Source organism: Esox lucius, chromosome 21, assembly GCF_011004845.1.
Source record: "Esox lucius isolate fEsoLuc1 chromosome 21, fEsoLuc1.pri, whole genome shotgun sequence".
Classification (NCBI taxonomy): domain Eukaryota; kingdom Metazoa; phylum Chordata; class Actinopteri; order Esociformes; family Esocidae; genus Esox; species Esox lucius.
In genome coordinates this window covers 21,179,517-21,195,655 of record NC_047589.1, presented here as the reverse complement: position 1 = coordinate 21,195,655, position 16,139 = coordinate 21,179,517, and the positions used below count along the sequence as shown (strand labels likewise).

The 16,139-nt window shown below is 42.8% G+C and overlaps 1 protein-coding gene across 1 annotated transcript in view; it reads right to left on the bottom strand.

The window, feature by feature from the left end:
* Positions 1-16,139, bottom strand: part of kcnh2b (potassium voltage-gated channel, subfamily H (eag-related), member 2b) — a 173,017-nt gene that overhangs the window by 12,453 nt on the left and 144,425 nt on the right. The window contains 2 exon segments of the mRNA XM_034289415.1: positions 1,516-1,906; positions 2,816-3,235. Coding sequence (XP_034145306.1) covers positions 1,516-1,906; positions 2,816-3,235 — 811 coding nt within the window.

Genomic DNA, 16,139 nt, shown 5'->3' with positions numbered 1-16,139 from the left:
CTGGTGACTGTAGGACCCTGTGGACACCAGCCTGGTGACTGTAGGACCCTGTGGACACCAGCCTGGTGACTGTAGGACCCTGTGGACACCAGCCTGGTGACTGTAGGACCCTGTGGACAAACCCAGCCTGGTGACTGTAGGACCCTGTGGCTGGCTGGTGGTGAGTAGAGGCAGAGAACATGTGAGCCACCTGTCGTCACTAATTGCCCTGGTTTCTCTGCCCATGAAACCAGGCCAGCCTGAGGAGTCTGGCAGGTGGGATAACGAGATCAGAAGTTTTATGGAAACCTGCCCCATACAAGGAGCAACGGCCTGGAGATAGGAGAGTTTCCTCTACTGGAGAAGATGGACTATAGAGCAAAAAAACAAGGTCCGTATGCTCTAGTCTGTGAAGGGAGAAGTACACATTGTTGTACGTTGTACAATTTCTCACATATAATTCTCAGAACAAGAATAGACTGACGAGTTTCAGAGGAAAGCTATTTGTTTCTGGCTATTTTCAGCCTGTAATCAACCAGGTACTGAAGATAATGAAGTAGTCTAAAGAAGGCCAGTTTTATTGCTTCTTTAATCAGTTTTCAGCTGTGCTAACATAATTGCAAAAGGGTTTTCTATTTGGTTTTCTAAATCTAATCAATTAGCCTTTTAAAATTATAAACTTGGATTAGCAAACACAACATGCCATTGGAACACAGAAATGATGGTTGCTGATAAAGGGCCTTTGTACACCTACGTATATATTCTACTAGAAATCCGTCGTTTCTGGGTACAATAGTGATTTACAACATTACCAATGTCTACACTGTATTTCTGATCAATTTTATGTTATTTTAATGGACAAAAATCTGTTTTTCTTTACAAGGAACTTTCTAAGTGACCCCAGACTTTTGAACGGTAGTGTAATTAACTAGCCAGGAGGGTTGGCTCCTGATCACAAGCTCTACACAGGCTTATCCATCTTCTCCAGGGAACCAGAGGAGAGCCTCACTGAGTTCTGCTAGTTAGTAGGTGCTAACACATTCATAGCCAATTCGGATTCCACAAAGCTGCTCCAACCAGATTGACCTCCCAACATTTCTTTCTAATTCCAATAGTGAGACCTCACTTCACAAAGTCTGAGATTTGGAGTCTATATGTACTCAGTCTATATATGTTTCTATGAGAGAGGATCTACTGTAGTTGTTTATATATGTCGGATAAATGTAATGGAAGGGGACATAATGCTGTGTATAATTTGGATTTAGCTTTCAGCTATCCCATATTGATCGTAGGTGTGTGTGCTTGTATGTAGGTATTTGTGTGTGTTTGCTTACTTTATATGTGTGTGCAACCAAACACCATCAAGGAAATTGCTTAATGGAGAGTTAAATACTCCAAAGAGTGTATTTATATAAAACATGTAACTCTCCAACTAATTTTGTCAGAAATATTCCAAGAGAACTGGACTACTGTATGTCTACTTGGTTTAGTCATCTAACTGTACCAGTCATCTTAATATTCCAAGGTGGTACTCACATCCAATCAACATGACACATATGGAGAAGATCTTCTCCGAGTTGGTGTTGGGTGAGACGTTGCCGAAACCTACGCTGGTCAGGCTGGAGAAGGTGAAGTAGAGGGCGGTGACATACTTGTCCTTGATAGTGGGCCCGGACCCGGGCACTGTGCTGTTGTGGGGGTTGCCTAGCGACTCGCCCAGGGTGTGGAGCCAGCCAATGTTCTTGCTGTCGTCCATGTTGCCGATGGCGTACCAGATGCAGGCCAGCCAGTGGGCAATGAGGGCGAACGTGCACATGAGGAGGAAGAGAACCGCAGCACCGTACTCCGAGTAGCGGTCCAGCTTCCTAGCCACGCGCACCAGCCGCAGGAGGCGGGCTGTCTTCAGCAGGCCAATCAAAGTGGTCGTCTGGCAGGAGAAGGAGGAACAACGGTTTGTTTAGTGTCTGGTCTTACCGGGATCTTACCGTGATGAAAAGAAATCCATTCTGTGACAAACTAAAACAGATTAAAAAAAAAATGCATGTACAGTTTAAAATAAATATTTCACCTGTACCCTAAACTGTATCTAAATATGTAGATGCAGAAAGCCTACTTCCTCACTTCTTAGTACATTATGGTCTGTTGGGGAAAAGGTTGCCAGCCTTGGAAGTGCTAAAAGCTCAACGTCTATTATCTCACCTATAGCCCGCTATCTCAAACCACCCTTAAATCATGGAATCAAATATTTAAAATCAAGACTCAAACACAATTCTGTAGGGATCCAGTCAAATGGCTGTAGACTTTGAAGAGATATGGCAATGAAGCACTTCCTTGATTTCCCCACACTCAGTAACTTGTGATACCATTTTTATATGCACTGTATCTGGCTCCAGTAAGAAGTTAGAGGTATGTTCTAGACATTGCACTAATGTTAGTTAGTAATTTCCATTGCCCAACATCCTAAAGCTCCCCTTTAAGTAAACAATGATTAAATCAGGCAATCTCCATAAAACTCCTCTTTAAGTAGACCATGATTACGTTTGACAATCTCCATAAATCAATCCTTTAAGAAGACCATTATTGCATCTCAATAATCCAATATAAAGCTCTGGAAGAAATTAAGACACCACTGCACCTTTTTCTTTCCTTTCCAAAAAAAGTTGAAAAGGAAAGTTTTTAGTGAGTAACAGAAGCGTTCAATTTGCAGTGGTCTCTTAATTTTAACCCTTCCGTTCTTCACTCAAAACCTTCCTTTTCGACTGTATATTGCAACACACAGTAGTCCTAAAAAACTCAATTACCCAGAATACCCTTCACCCCCCCCACAATCTCTCACCTCCTCCCCGTTGCGGTAGATAAGCAGATCGAAGGGGATGGCTGCCACCATGTCAATGAGGAACCAGCCTTTGAAGTAGTGCACCGCTATCCTCAACGGGGCGCTGACCACCTCGTCATTAGCGTTGACGTACGTTGTCCTGAAGTTGATGACAATATCCACAATGAACATGATGTCCACGATGAGGTCGACCACGTTGAGCGGGGAGCAGTAGCTGCAGTTCACCATGGCCAGGTCCTCGTCGCCATTGAGCAGAAAGGCGGCGGAGTACGGGGTCAAGATGGCCGTGTAGATGACCAGGAGCAGAATGAGCCAGTCCCACACCGCCTTGAAGGGACTGTAGTGGAGGACGGTCCACTTGTGGATGCGAGGGGCCTGGAGCTTGTACTCTGGGAGAACGTCTGCACCCAGCGACAGCACCTGGGTGGGAGAAAAGACAAGGGGGTAGGTTGGATTTCATAACCAGGTAAGTTTGGTCCATATTGTGCTGTTTCCCAAAACCTCCCAATATGGCGACACAACGTGAGCCTTTATGAGGTGGGTCAATGAGGGGCCCTGGAGGCCCTGAAGGGCGAAAGAGTTCGTGGGATCAGAGCAAATCCCAGTTGATGTCAGTGAACTCCCCAAACCGAACCCTAATTTCTGTCGCAGGTGAAGACATTCCATACAGAGGGAAAACAACAACAAAGGAATGTATAAAATGTATAAAAAAGACAAATATGTATAAAAAAGACAAATATTTTGATTGAACCGCCAAAACCCCATGGTGTAAGCCAGGGGCTCCCAACACTTTTCATTTACTGTACCCCCCAAAATATTTTGCACTGCACTGGAGTACCCCTGAAGTACCCCCTCGGGTTCATTTCACTAGTAAGCCTATGGGGTCATGAGTGTTGTCAAGTACCCCCTGTGGAGAGGCCAAGTACCCCCAGGGGTCCTAGTAGCCCTGGTTGGGAACCACTGCTGTAAGTCAATAAATATATACTACAGATTTAATAAACAAACAAAAAAAGTACATGCCTCCTCCCAGATTGGAAACACAGAACAAATCACCATTAGTAGTGAATAGACAGGCTTTTTTGGGATGGCCTCTGCTGTGTGCAGGGTTAACAAAATGGTTTGCAATTACAGCAATGTTCAGTGTCCAGTGAGAGGAGCAGTTATAATGGGGAGAACTCTCCTGAGGTAACCCCTGAAGCAGAATGATATAACAAATGTTCAAACATGCAGCGAACACAATGACCACACACACACATTCCCCTTGAGAGTTAAATTGATAGTCAGAGCATGCAGTCACAGTAGAGTGGCTTTGTTTCACTAATATATTCCAACTCCACTCAGCAGCAGTGAGATGAAAAACAAATCCCTAAAAAGTAATTTCCTCTGGTCTCTCAGAACCCAAAAGTGTGGAATTACACCACTAAAACCCCTGGTCTACATTTTTTTAATATATGTCAATGGAAGCCAGTCATCTCCAGAAAAAAATGTCATTTTTTGTGTGACACTATTAGTGATTTCTTTTTATGTGCCTCTGTTTTAAAATAAATGTCTTCATCTGCAAGTACTTAAATCTGGACTGCCGAAGAGATAATCAGACACTTTGTTTCAGCTTTAGGTATTTCTGATGCTGGATTCAATTTTTTCCAAAATCCAAAGGCAAACATTGTGTAGGTAGCCAGCTGTAGTTACCTAGACAAATACTTGGTGAACATGATCTCCTGTTCTCCAGCAAAAGTAACACAAAATGACTTGATTCCAAAGAGCCTCCAGGGAGAACAAATGACAGACGTCTAAACATCTGCAAAACCATTCTGCTACAGTATACACAAACAGTTGTAGCTAGCTGAACACACACACATACAAATAATACAAATAAAAACATATACAAGTTGATATAGCGTTTAATGTCACTAACACAGACGCTCTCACCCACAGACATGCACAGAGATAAAACTGGCTACACAAATAACATTGAAGTATATGTTACACACATGTTAATGCGAATATGAAGACTCACAGAACCCGACAGGCTTGAGTAAACAGCTGAGGTAAAAAGTGACGAATAGCAGTAGAAAAAAAAACAACTTTCAAAAGCATTTGTGCTTGTTACAAAAACAGAGGGACCGCTTGCTCTGTATCATTCGTGGTTTTGAAGTCAGGCGTTCTAACACAAAAATCTGTGATGAAGTTCTAAGAGATTCTTGGTCAGGAGTTTGAGTGGTGTCTCTGAATGCCACATCCAATTGGACTTGTGGACTACAAAGCTGCGTCACAAGTCTCCACTGACATACTGTGCAGAGAAAGGCAACGAGTGTGAACAGAAACAGAAGATGTTCAAAAAGCTGCCAGTGCTGTGAGCTCCACAAAAGGTTCCACGGACGGGCGAGTAAAAAGGCACATTAATGAATATTGCACTTAATCTGACCGGGTGTAATGTGTGTCTGGAGCAGTGTTTTCGAGGCCCTAGGTCAAAACACAGGAGCTGGACAAACAGCGCCGTTGGCTGTGTGAGAGGTCCCGGTCGCTCCGAACAAGGACAGCTGAGTCCACGGCTGCTGCTTCAGCCCAACGGCTCCCCTCTGCCTTCATTCTCCTTCACTCCCTCCTCCCCTCTGCCTTCATTCTCCTTCACTCCCTCCTTCCCTCCCTCCTCCCCTCTCTCCTTGACCCCCCCCCCCCCCCACACCAACACTCCCCGGGGAACTCTCTGTTTGGACTGCTGTGGTACTGCCGTGCAGCGGCTGGCTCCTAGAACAGATGTTTCCTAGCTTGTTACAATCACTGTGTTAAGAGAACCCAGGGGGCCGTTCATCCAGCACAATGACGTCATCACTACAGATGGGATCCCCTGTTTGTGTGGTGACTACAGTATGTCTTGGTTAACCTTTACCCTAAACCTAACCTTTACCCTAAACCTAGCATTAGTCACAACCATTACCCTAACCTTTAAGATCACCTAAGCAGTGTGCACCTGTACCCAAAATGCTACTTTCACTCAGGGAGTGGGGACATGGAGAGGGAAGACTTCATGCACTGGTAGATCGCCGTGAGGTGGATACACATGCGGAATCTCAGCCAACCAGGAGTATAGTGACCAGGTGTCGTGGTACACTGACTGCTGGTTGTGCAGCATGCGCAGAGTTTGTGTGCTTAAATCCTCTGTGTATGCTGTTTTGTGTGTGTGTGTGTGTGTGTGTGTGCGTGTGTGTTTGTGTTTACAATCACTATGGGCAATGAGGACTATTACATGAGCACTATTACATTAACAATGGGTAATCTGACTGAACAAAAAGGGTGGGGAAAAAACTCAATACCCTGACAGCAAGGAAGCAGAACCCATTTTTAGCGTGATCTTCTGGACTCAGTTTGAGATTGAACGTGGCCCCCCGGTAGAAGCTGTTTGACACCCTTGCAATAGAACATTGACATGAGGTAAACAATTTCAAAATCATTCCAAATAGAATCCCCGGAATGGGCCTACCAAGTCAATAACACCATAATGTGTGAGCTGGCAGCCATTACAAACAGATAAAGTAGTAACAGCTATGTTGGACAGCCCTCCTCTGGGGAAACTCAGTGCCATAACATGATCCTCTATACAATACTACTAACAACGACATCAACATCATAATGTAATTAATAGCAAACCACATCGGCAATGAGCCAGGTACGCAGTAACGATCCTCACACACAAAGGGAAGAACACAACCAAGCAGGTGGAGGCAGGGGTGGCGGGTGGGTTTGCTGATGATTAAATAGTACGAAATCTGATATTGTGATTGGAGGGATCCCCAACGTCTGCTGGTACGTCACTGTCCAATGACCACTCTTGTTTGCTGGCTGAACTGACTACTGTATGCTAATGGAGGATGGGAAGTAGGGGTGAGGAGTATTATGGGTGAGGAGTAGCTGAAAGGTAGAGTGTCCTAATGATTATCACCCTGTACTTGAGGCTTATAATCAAAGTACTTGAGGCATGTTTAGGCCCAGGACAAATGCATATTTTCAGAGTCGGTGAACCTAGTCCAATTTGAACATGACATAGCCATAGTTCTAGACTACAGTTCTACGTTCAACACATGAATTCATCTGTAAGACCAGAGTACTGAGTGTGGACACCCTGTTATTAACCCAGAACCTGCCCAGGAGTGTCTCCTCACCCTCTACGTTACACCCTGTTCACCCACGACTGCATGACTCCATACTAAACCCGTCCTTAAGGTTTCAGACAACACCCTGGTTGTAGGCCTGATAACCAACAACTACAAGTCAGCCAACCGGGAGGAGGCATTCAAACCGCCATCGTAGCGCAGGACAACAAGCTCCCTCTCACCGTCGGGTAAACAAAGACGATGACTGTTGACGTCAGGAAGAAGACAAGGGAACACCCCCCGAATCCACATCAACAGGGCAACAGCAGAGTCAGCTGTTTAAGTATATCAGCATACATATTGCAGAGGAGTCCTCAAGGACCAAGTAAAGAAACGTCACAGCACCCTGGGTCCTCTCCAAACACTATCACTGGACCATCGAGATAATCCTGACCAGCTGCGTCTCAGCCTGGTGTGGGAACAACTCCGCAACAAGAACCCTGGACCCCGCACACCATTGGACTGTGCTCCCACCAACCCAGGACGCCGGTACGAAACAATGTTCAATAAACTCTGAAGAATTAAAGGATAGACACCCCAGCTATATCCTGTTGATTTGCCTTCTGTCTGTCAAAAGGGCACTGTGTCAAAGCATTGCGTCTCATACTTAGACACTGAAGATTGTTTCTGAAAGACTCCAGCCTGCTGAAAACTTGACCTGTTGTTTGTTGTTGTTTACGTCCTAAACAACTACTTTAGTAGGGTTGACTACTGTAATGGCCTCCCAACTGGACCCTAAAAGACTGTAAAACCGCCGCAGCTCATTCAGAATGCTGCTGCTGGAATGTTAACCAGGACCAAGAGAACAGAGCACTCCGGTTCTTAAATCTTTGCACTGGCTTCAAGGCAGTTACAGAACAGATTTTAAAGTGGTGCATTTAGTCCATAAATCACTGAATGGTTTAGTCCCCGAATATATTTCTGATATGTTTGAAGAGTATAAACCGAGCAGGGCTCTTAGATCCATGAACTGAGGTCAGCAAGTACCAGAAGACCTTAGACGTGCCCCAAACGTATCAAATTTTAAATCCAGGTTAAAAACACTTCTCTTTTCACACGGTTATGACTGAGAACTTAAACTTAACCACACTGTTAGCCTTACAGCTTTTATAGCTTCCTCATGGAACCTACTACGGAATCTTCCAGTTATGATTTATTTTGTTTTTTATTCTATTTCTATTCTTATTCTATGTTTTATTATTATGATGTTTTATTGTTTTCATTAAAGTACTTGTTTTTATTCTATTGTATTTTTATATTTCTCATTTTCTTTGTAAAGCACATTTAATTGCTTCTATGTATGAATTCTGCTAAATAAATAAACTTGCTTGCTGGCTTTCTATACTGTATACAAACATTTTCATAAATAACAATGTGTTGCCCCATTCAATGTCAGCTCCCCTGCTAAAGGACATACATGCTAGATTAAGTGATGTAAAAAAACTGGGGAAAAAATTTGGTTCAGGTATTAAATATTTCTTTAACAGCTGTTATTAAACATTTGAGGGATTTGTCATAATGTTTCTGAATCTTTCAGTAACGATGATACAAGTGTATGATTAGTATGCAAATAAGTTGGAATAGTGTGTAAACAGTTAAAAGTTAAATGCACTAAAGTATCTCTTGAAGAAATCTTGGGACAAAAGAAACCCTATGACAGGAAATACAAATGACTCCTAATAGCTCTTATATTTAAACATAGAATCACTGAACAGATCTCAGCCCCAAGGTACAGAACAGCTAATAGTATTACAGCATTACTGAAAGGAAGTCAAGGGAATATGACAACTTCAATTAGGGAGATTTCTAAGGCAAGGGTAAAAAGGGCTAAAAGAACAGCCCTTTTGCTCTGGATAAAATAAGCCCATTGTCGGCCAACTTGGCAAACCCTAGCTACTTTGCGCTGGGAGCAATGTCAAGGGTCGATATGAAAAATGTATTGATATCCCTTTTTCTCTTAGCCCATCAGGCATGGCACCACTGGGGTCATAGACTGGCTGGCTCTTGGTTGTAAAGCAGGAGATTGTTGTAGGAATGGTTTGTGTGTATGTGTGTGTGTTTAGCTGTCTGGCAAGCATGGGCAGGCAGCAGCAACAGAAAGACAGCACCTGCGCATACAGAAACTGAGACCTTTTTGGGTTCTACCAGACATCGCTAATTTTCATTGTCAGTCACACTATGCATTACATGTGATATCTCAGACAAGACCAAACATTCTAACAAAACTTGACACCATGTTTACTTTTGTTTTGTTCAATACTTGACCTGTATTTGACAAGAGGATTGGTTAGCTTAGTGTAGCCTTTGCATGAATGCCAATATCCAAATGAACTCCAACACCCCCACCTCCATCTAGGTTTCTATGAAACACTATTGGAGTAAGGGCCTGAATTTGAATTTCAGCTTCCTTATCAATGCAAGGTACCAGGTCAGAAAGAAAGAAGAAATAAGGAACTAGCTCAGTGCAAATGGGAGTAGCTTCCCTGTCGGCTCCGTACTTTTTCAACTCTGGCTAAGAATACTTCAATTTGTAGCTCACAAAGAGAGTGGGAAGATTACGTGGAATACCTAAGCAGAATGTTGATATTGTGAATATGGAGTCCATCGGTTGATAAGTGTTGATTTGAATTAGCTTTTTGGGTTTTCTCCATTTCTCACAATCAAATGAATTTGGCAGGGTACCCCGGGGGAACTCTAAAACAATAACCATCATAGTGGGTAAATTCAAGAGAAATCGGTCTGATGAATGTGGTATTCATACGTAATTCTTTGTTAATTGATTTGCTTTAGTCTCGTTGATCATTCAATCATGGTACATTCAAACAAGGTTTGAGTCATATTATATATAATAATTTCAGGTATTAAACCGACTTAAAGTATGCAAACATTTTGAGCTCCAAAAACTGAACCCACAGTCCCAGCTTTGCAAACACATTGTTCTACCAAGTGAGCAAATCCGAGCTTTTGTCTTTCCCACTGCAATTGTCAAAATCGAGTGGTCTCCTAAGAGAGGTGCAGTAAATATCAAGTTGTCTCTGAGGAAAGGTGCCAAAACTTAAAAAGTAGAATAACTTACCCTTTAGGGCCAAAGTGCATACAAGAAAATCCCTCATGCACAAACTGTCATTGCATGTCCAATGAAGCGATAGAACAGCCTTTGAGCTGATTGGTTTGGTTCTGCAAATCAAAGTGATTCTAATTAAAGAAACCTCTCAGTGTTCAGTGAGTGGACACCCTTTGGCTGTGGGTGTTTGTGTGTGTATGTGTGTGTGTGTGTGTGTGTGTGTGTGTGTGTACGTGTACATACATGTGTGTGTGTATATGTGGGTGTGTGTACCCTGGTCTAATGCCAACAACAGGTTGGAAGGTGAGGGATGGGAGGACATTGTGCAGGCCAGTGTTCTCACCCCAACAACTGAGAAGTGAGAACATCTCCACACACTCTCTTAAAGACTGTGTGTGTGTGTGTGTGTGTGTGTGTACGTGCGTGGTTGGCGCAGGGTTACATAAACTCAGGCAGCACATTGAAGGCAGTGGCTTTGCCTGGTCAGTCTTCCAGTGAAGTTTGTGTCAGTGAAACCAACAGGTCAGCAGCCATCATGAGCTCATTTACCACTGTGTTGTCAGAGAGTGAAGGGTTGTCATGACAATACTATCATGCCGGTTGACGGTTGATAATGACTTGAATGTTTGACACCAGTTTGCTTTTGTTTTTAGAACTGGTAAAATATCTTAAAAGGGCACTGATGTCGATTTGGTCTAAAGTGCAACACTGTGGCTTGAAGACAAGATGACATCTCCTTTAACCACACCTCTTCCCAGTCACTTTCATTCTACCATCTCTGCCGTCAATGCAAACTAACCAAATAGGGCTGCAGTCATCTCAGCTAAAACAGAGAAAAACTAAACTGCTGGGTGAACAATCATCTTTCCACTCTCTCCTGGCTACCTTCTCTTCCTCTTAATCTTCTGCTAAAGTCACTTTCAATTGCCCTAAATTCCAAGCTTGTGCCTCTAATCCAAGGAAACATTCACCACCCACTTCCTCCTTCCTTAATTCCTCCTCCCTTTGTCAACTAGTTTCAAAAGTCATTTGAAAACCCCTAACCCCATTCAGTCAGCCTATTGAGTACAGTAGGGTGACGCTGTGCACATAATTATCTAAGACAGTCCAGCATTCTGGCCCTTTAAAAGAGGGAGAATAATTTCCCCTTTTTTTCCACAAATAAAACTATTATCCTATTAGCAAGATAGGCAATGACAACATCCTTTGACATTGCTGTAAGTAACTTCCATAAAGACTTGAATAAAGGGTTTTTCTACACTTCTGGCTGCGTTGTGTTTTAAATGTGGACACCATTCAATAGGCTCAGCTACTGTCACACACAACAGACTTTTCTCCTCTCTCCAAGTGAAAACCTGCAACTAGTGACATTTGGCTGACAACCAGCCCTGAACCCCATCTCCTCCCCACTTCTCCAGATCAGCTCTGGAGACCTGTACCATTACTCACTGTCCTCACTGACTCGTCGCTCTCCAAGAAAACAACACTTAAACCCTCTTTTAGCAATGATGTCCTGTCGGGCCTTTCTCTTTTTAAAACACTTGAATCTCTGACCAACTCTCTAATAGTCCCTCTCAGATCCATCTCTGCAGCTAGAACCAGTGAGGCTTCAAGACGCGTTACTCAACCAAGACCACCCTCCTCTTCTCCAACCAGGCGAATCACACTGCCCAGGCTCACTTTCTCACCTCTGTTCCCGTCCTCTTTGTGAACCAGCAGATCCTCCCTTCTACCGTCAAGCGCCTTCTACCACGTGATGTGGGGAGCATCTGTGTCTAATTCATAGGCTCTCACTACCCATGTCCCCCAGGGCTCTGTGCTAAGCCCTCTCTTCTCTGTATGGACCACTTGGCTTGTCACATCCTCACATGGTCATTTCTGTAATTGCAGATGACATTACTACTTTCCTTTCCACATCCTGACACCCAGCTGGCGAAAGGCCTTTCTGCGTGCCTGGTTGACACACCTCCAGCTCAACCTCAACAAGGCAGAACTATGCACTCATTTCTAGCTTAAAGATCATCTTAATTATTACTAAAATCTTTGTGAATGGCACCAGAGTCTCTGCAGTATTGATAAAATGCCAACAACACAGCCAAATGAAAAAGGACAAGCACATGAATAGGACAACCCGCGCTGCCATGAATGTAAGTGAATACCTACAACAACACAACATTCATGGAGAGTTTTGGAGCATCCCTTGGATACACTGTAGCCAACTCCACCTGTTAATAATTTAACACTCCTGCTCCCCTCCTCTTTGGTAGAATACGTAGTACACGCTGTCATTCCCCATTCACTTTTAACTCAAAGTTCACACGACGCGCTATTAGCTGTTCTTTAAGGAGTCGGTTGATGGATAATATACAGTGGCTCCAAATGAATGGTTGGTTTGTGAGCTGTAAGTAAGACTCCCATACATTTGGAAACAAATACGGTTAGCCCAGAAATCATCAAAACACTCTGTAACATTTTAGATATTTCATATCCACCGTATACCAGACCAATCAACTAATTTGCAGGTATTATGCTTTTATTTCAGGAAGCTATTATTAGTGAAAGCATAAGATCAGTCTCTATGTTTGAACCTTGTTCCCTGACACTTTAGTGAGTCAATCCATTGCCATTTAATTCTGCGAATCAAACTGCGATGGTGAAAGGGACCAACTCTATAAACCCCATTGAATATTTCATGGGACACAATCCCCACGGATGTCCTCTAGTTACGGTGGCTGTCGTGGGAAATTTTCCGGAAATAATGGAACTCATAAAACATTCAGGTTCTTCCATTCCTAACGTAAACACGTGCTGGCGTGCATTTGGAAACCTTCTCAATAATGCAAGTACGACTCATGGCTCATATATGATACAGGACGCTGTCAACACAGACAATGTCTTCGTAATCGCCGACTGCTGCCGAGACGCTTTGAGTTACACGGGAAGAACTGGACATTGCTGGCAAACCCGTGTCGGTGTTGTGCTGTGATGATAAAAGCTGGACAAAAACATGACACATTAATACACTTTGAGTTTGTGGGAAAGACAGTGGAAAGTGATGTAATCATCGTGTCTGGATGTACTCAGCCATCAGCCTGCCGTGATGTGTCTTAACACAGGAGCACAAACAGAAAGATGGGAGAGATGAATGTCAAAGACCACATACGACAGAGAGCTGGAGAAAGAGAGATGAGGAGGAGTGTGTGGGTCAGTGTGAGAGAAAGTGCCTTAGTGCATGCGTGTGTGTGTGTGTGTGTACAAGTATGTGGCTACGTGACACATGGCTTTTCAGTGACCTTTCCTCCCCATCTGCCTCGGACAGTTCCCATTAAAGATAACAAAAGAGCATATTTCCATCAAAGAAGCCAGCTAAAATCTCTCCTCCCTCTCCAAACCCAACAATCCTCCCATCCATACACACTCTCATCCCTACTGTATATTCCCCCTCTCGCTCGCTTTCTCCCCTCTCTGTGTATTTCTCTTTTTCTTTCTCTCAATCACCCTCTCTCTTTCTCTCCATTCCTCCTTCTCTTTCCTCTTCGTCTCTTTCTCCTTACTGTTTACCAACACCGTCACCACTTAAAAACAAACGTTCACTTTACTCTGCAAACACGGAGGTTAAATACATAAGCCACAATCAGCAAACACACAATGAGGGGAGTTTTAGTGAAATTACCAACGCAGGTCCAGGGAAGGGATTTGAAGCCGTTAATCTACGGTACAGGGAAAGTGAGGAGCGACTTAAAGCGAGCTTGACACTTCAGCTGTTAATCTCCTCGTTCTCAGAGTAGCTCTGTAGGTATCCACTGCAGTCAAACTCTGGACACTCGTAGAACATCAGAGTGAGCTGCTGTTAATTGTCACACCAACAAAAGCAAATATCTGCTTAATTCGCGTTGTAACAAAAAAGTAAGAGGCAATGCCCTCCGAAAATGTTTAACCCACTATTTCTACAGTTTGTTGTGTTACAGCTGGCATTTAAAATGTATTAAGTTGAGCTGTTCTGTCACTAACCTACACATAATAACGTTTTACAAATAAATAAATAATGAAAATATCTATTTTATCTCTTATTTAGTCAATATGTAGCCCTTTGACATTGCAATACTATATTAGATTAAAGACAATCTTAATACGATACAAATAATAAGATCAAAAGGAATCTTGCATAACCCACAAAATAGGGCTTAAAGTGCTAGAAACAGTTCAGCCGTCACATGACCTTGCTGCCAACAGCATTGGTCCATGTACGCCATAATGCATTAGATTCAAACTATGGAATTAGGCCACTTGAATAAAATACCCTGGTGCAGAGAGATCCTCCCATATCAGCTACCGGGATGTTCCGATCTCCACGTTCCCAATGAGTGTCGCTCACACTGTGATCTAACTGTGATCCCAGGCATTATGTGCGGCTGGCTCAGGCTGAGCCTTCCTTAGGCCCTGCCTTAGACTGGAGCTATCTGTGATCACTTAATGCTTTTCAAAATCACTGCTGGATTGCTGTACATTAGACTAACTTGACGTTACACTGTTATCTGAAACCCTTTGCTACGAGCAGTAAGTCCTGACACAAATAGTCTGTTATAAAAGATACAGGTTAATAAACACAATGTAATAATCTGATTATAGGGCAACCTTGATTAATCTTGCTTGTGTCAGCACATTATAAAACTACATAAACAGCACACATTGCTATAGTCGCTGTTAGCATTCACAGCGGTGGAGGGGAACTTCCATGGGAAAATAGCTTGAGAGAGAAAAGAGAAACACAGAGAGGCTAACTAGCAGAGACAGATGCCTAAGTCAATGATAATCTGGACAGAGCCTTCCCTGGCTTAGTGGAACGTTCAGAGGTAACATGACTCAGCTACTCCTCCACCTGCGCTAGCATCAAAGATATTTTTATAACAAGCCCAATATAGACCAGACACTGTTTTATTCCAATGGTAGGCAAGCACACCTGAGTGTGCAGAACCTAGGAAGGAGGTGGGCAAAGCCAGATACTAGCTAATGAGATTATGTTGTGGTTGCCATACTCTAAAGAACACGTGTGTACACATTTTCTTCAACACTTAAATAGTCATAGGTGATTCTAAAAAATAATCTCTAAAGATAGTTGAGTAATCTAGGGGGCTGTGTAGCACAGTAAGTAGATCATGGAATGTGCAACGCCAGTGTTGTGTGTTTGTTTCCCACTGGGGACCAGTATGAAAATACATGACTCACTGCTCTATGTCTCTCTGGATAACAGTGTCAACTATATGACTCACTGCTCTGTCTCTGGATAACAGTGTCACCTATATGACTCACTGCTTTATGTCTCTCTGGATAACAGTGTCACCTATATGACGCACTGCTCTGTCTCTGGATAACAGTGTCACCTATATGACGCACTGCTCTGTCTTTGGATAACAGTGTCACCTATATGACTCACTGCTCTATGTCTCTCTGGATGATGGTGTCACCTACATGATTTAAATGTAAAATGCCAAAAAGATTATTTATTCCAGTTGGGTTCATTTAAAAGCCAGGAAAGTGCTCATTGTATAATAATGTCGAATTAGTACTTAAATGTTAAGTGCAAATTATGTGAATGCTCTGAAGTGTTATTATAATAACTAATGACATTTGTTTTTATGCAAAATAGGTGGTTTTGAAAGACTACTAAAACATTTGCCACATGTTAAAAAAACTTTCAAGGATTAGCTGGGTATTGCTGCTTCCCTCGTAATTTTGATTAATTTACGCTCATTTAGTCAGGGACAAACCACAAATATGTAGGTTAAATATCATTATACACTTTGAACAATCTTTTATTGTTCACCACCACATTCTGGCAAACAGATTTGTCTATAACACCTTAATAGTCCAAATTTATCTCAATAATTCCTTCATCAGTGACATAGAGGAAGGTGGTGAGTTATTTCATATTTCTCTCTTCCTCATTCAATTATAATTTTGGATAAAAAAGCTCCGGGAACAACTGGATAGTCAAACAGGCCAATTCCTTTAAGTGGATAGATGCTGTATTTCAAGGAATACATAAAAAGTGTTTTGAAATCCTCTTTGGTCTTCCTTCAACATTCTTTCATTGGACTTCCTGATAAGA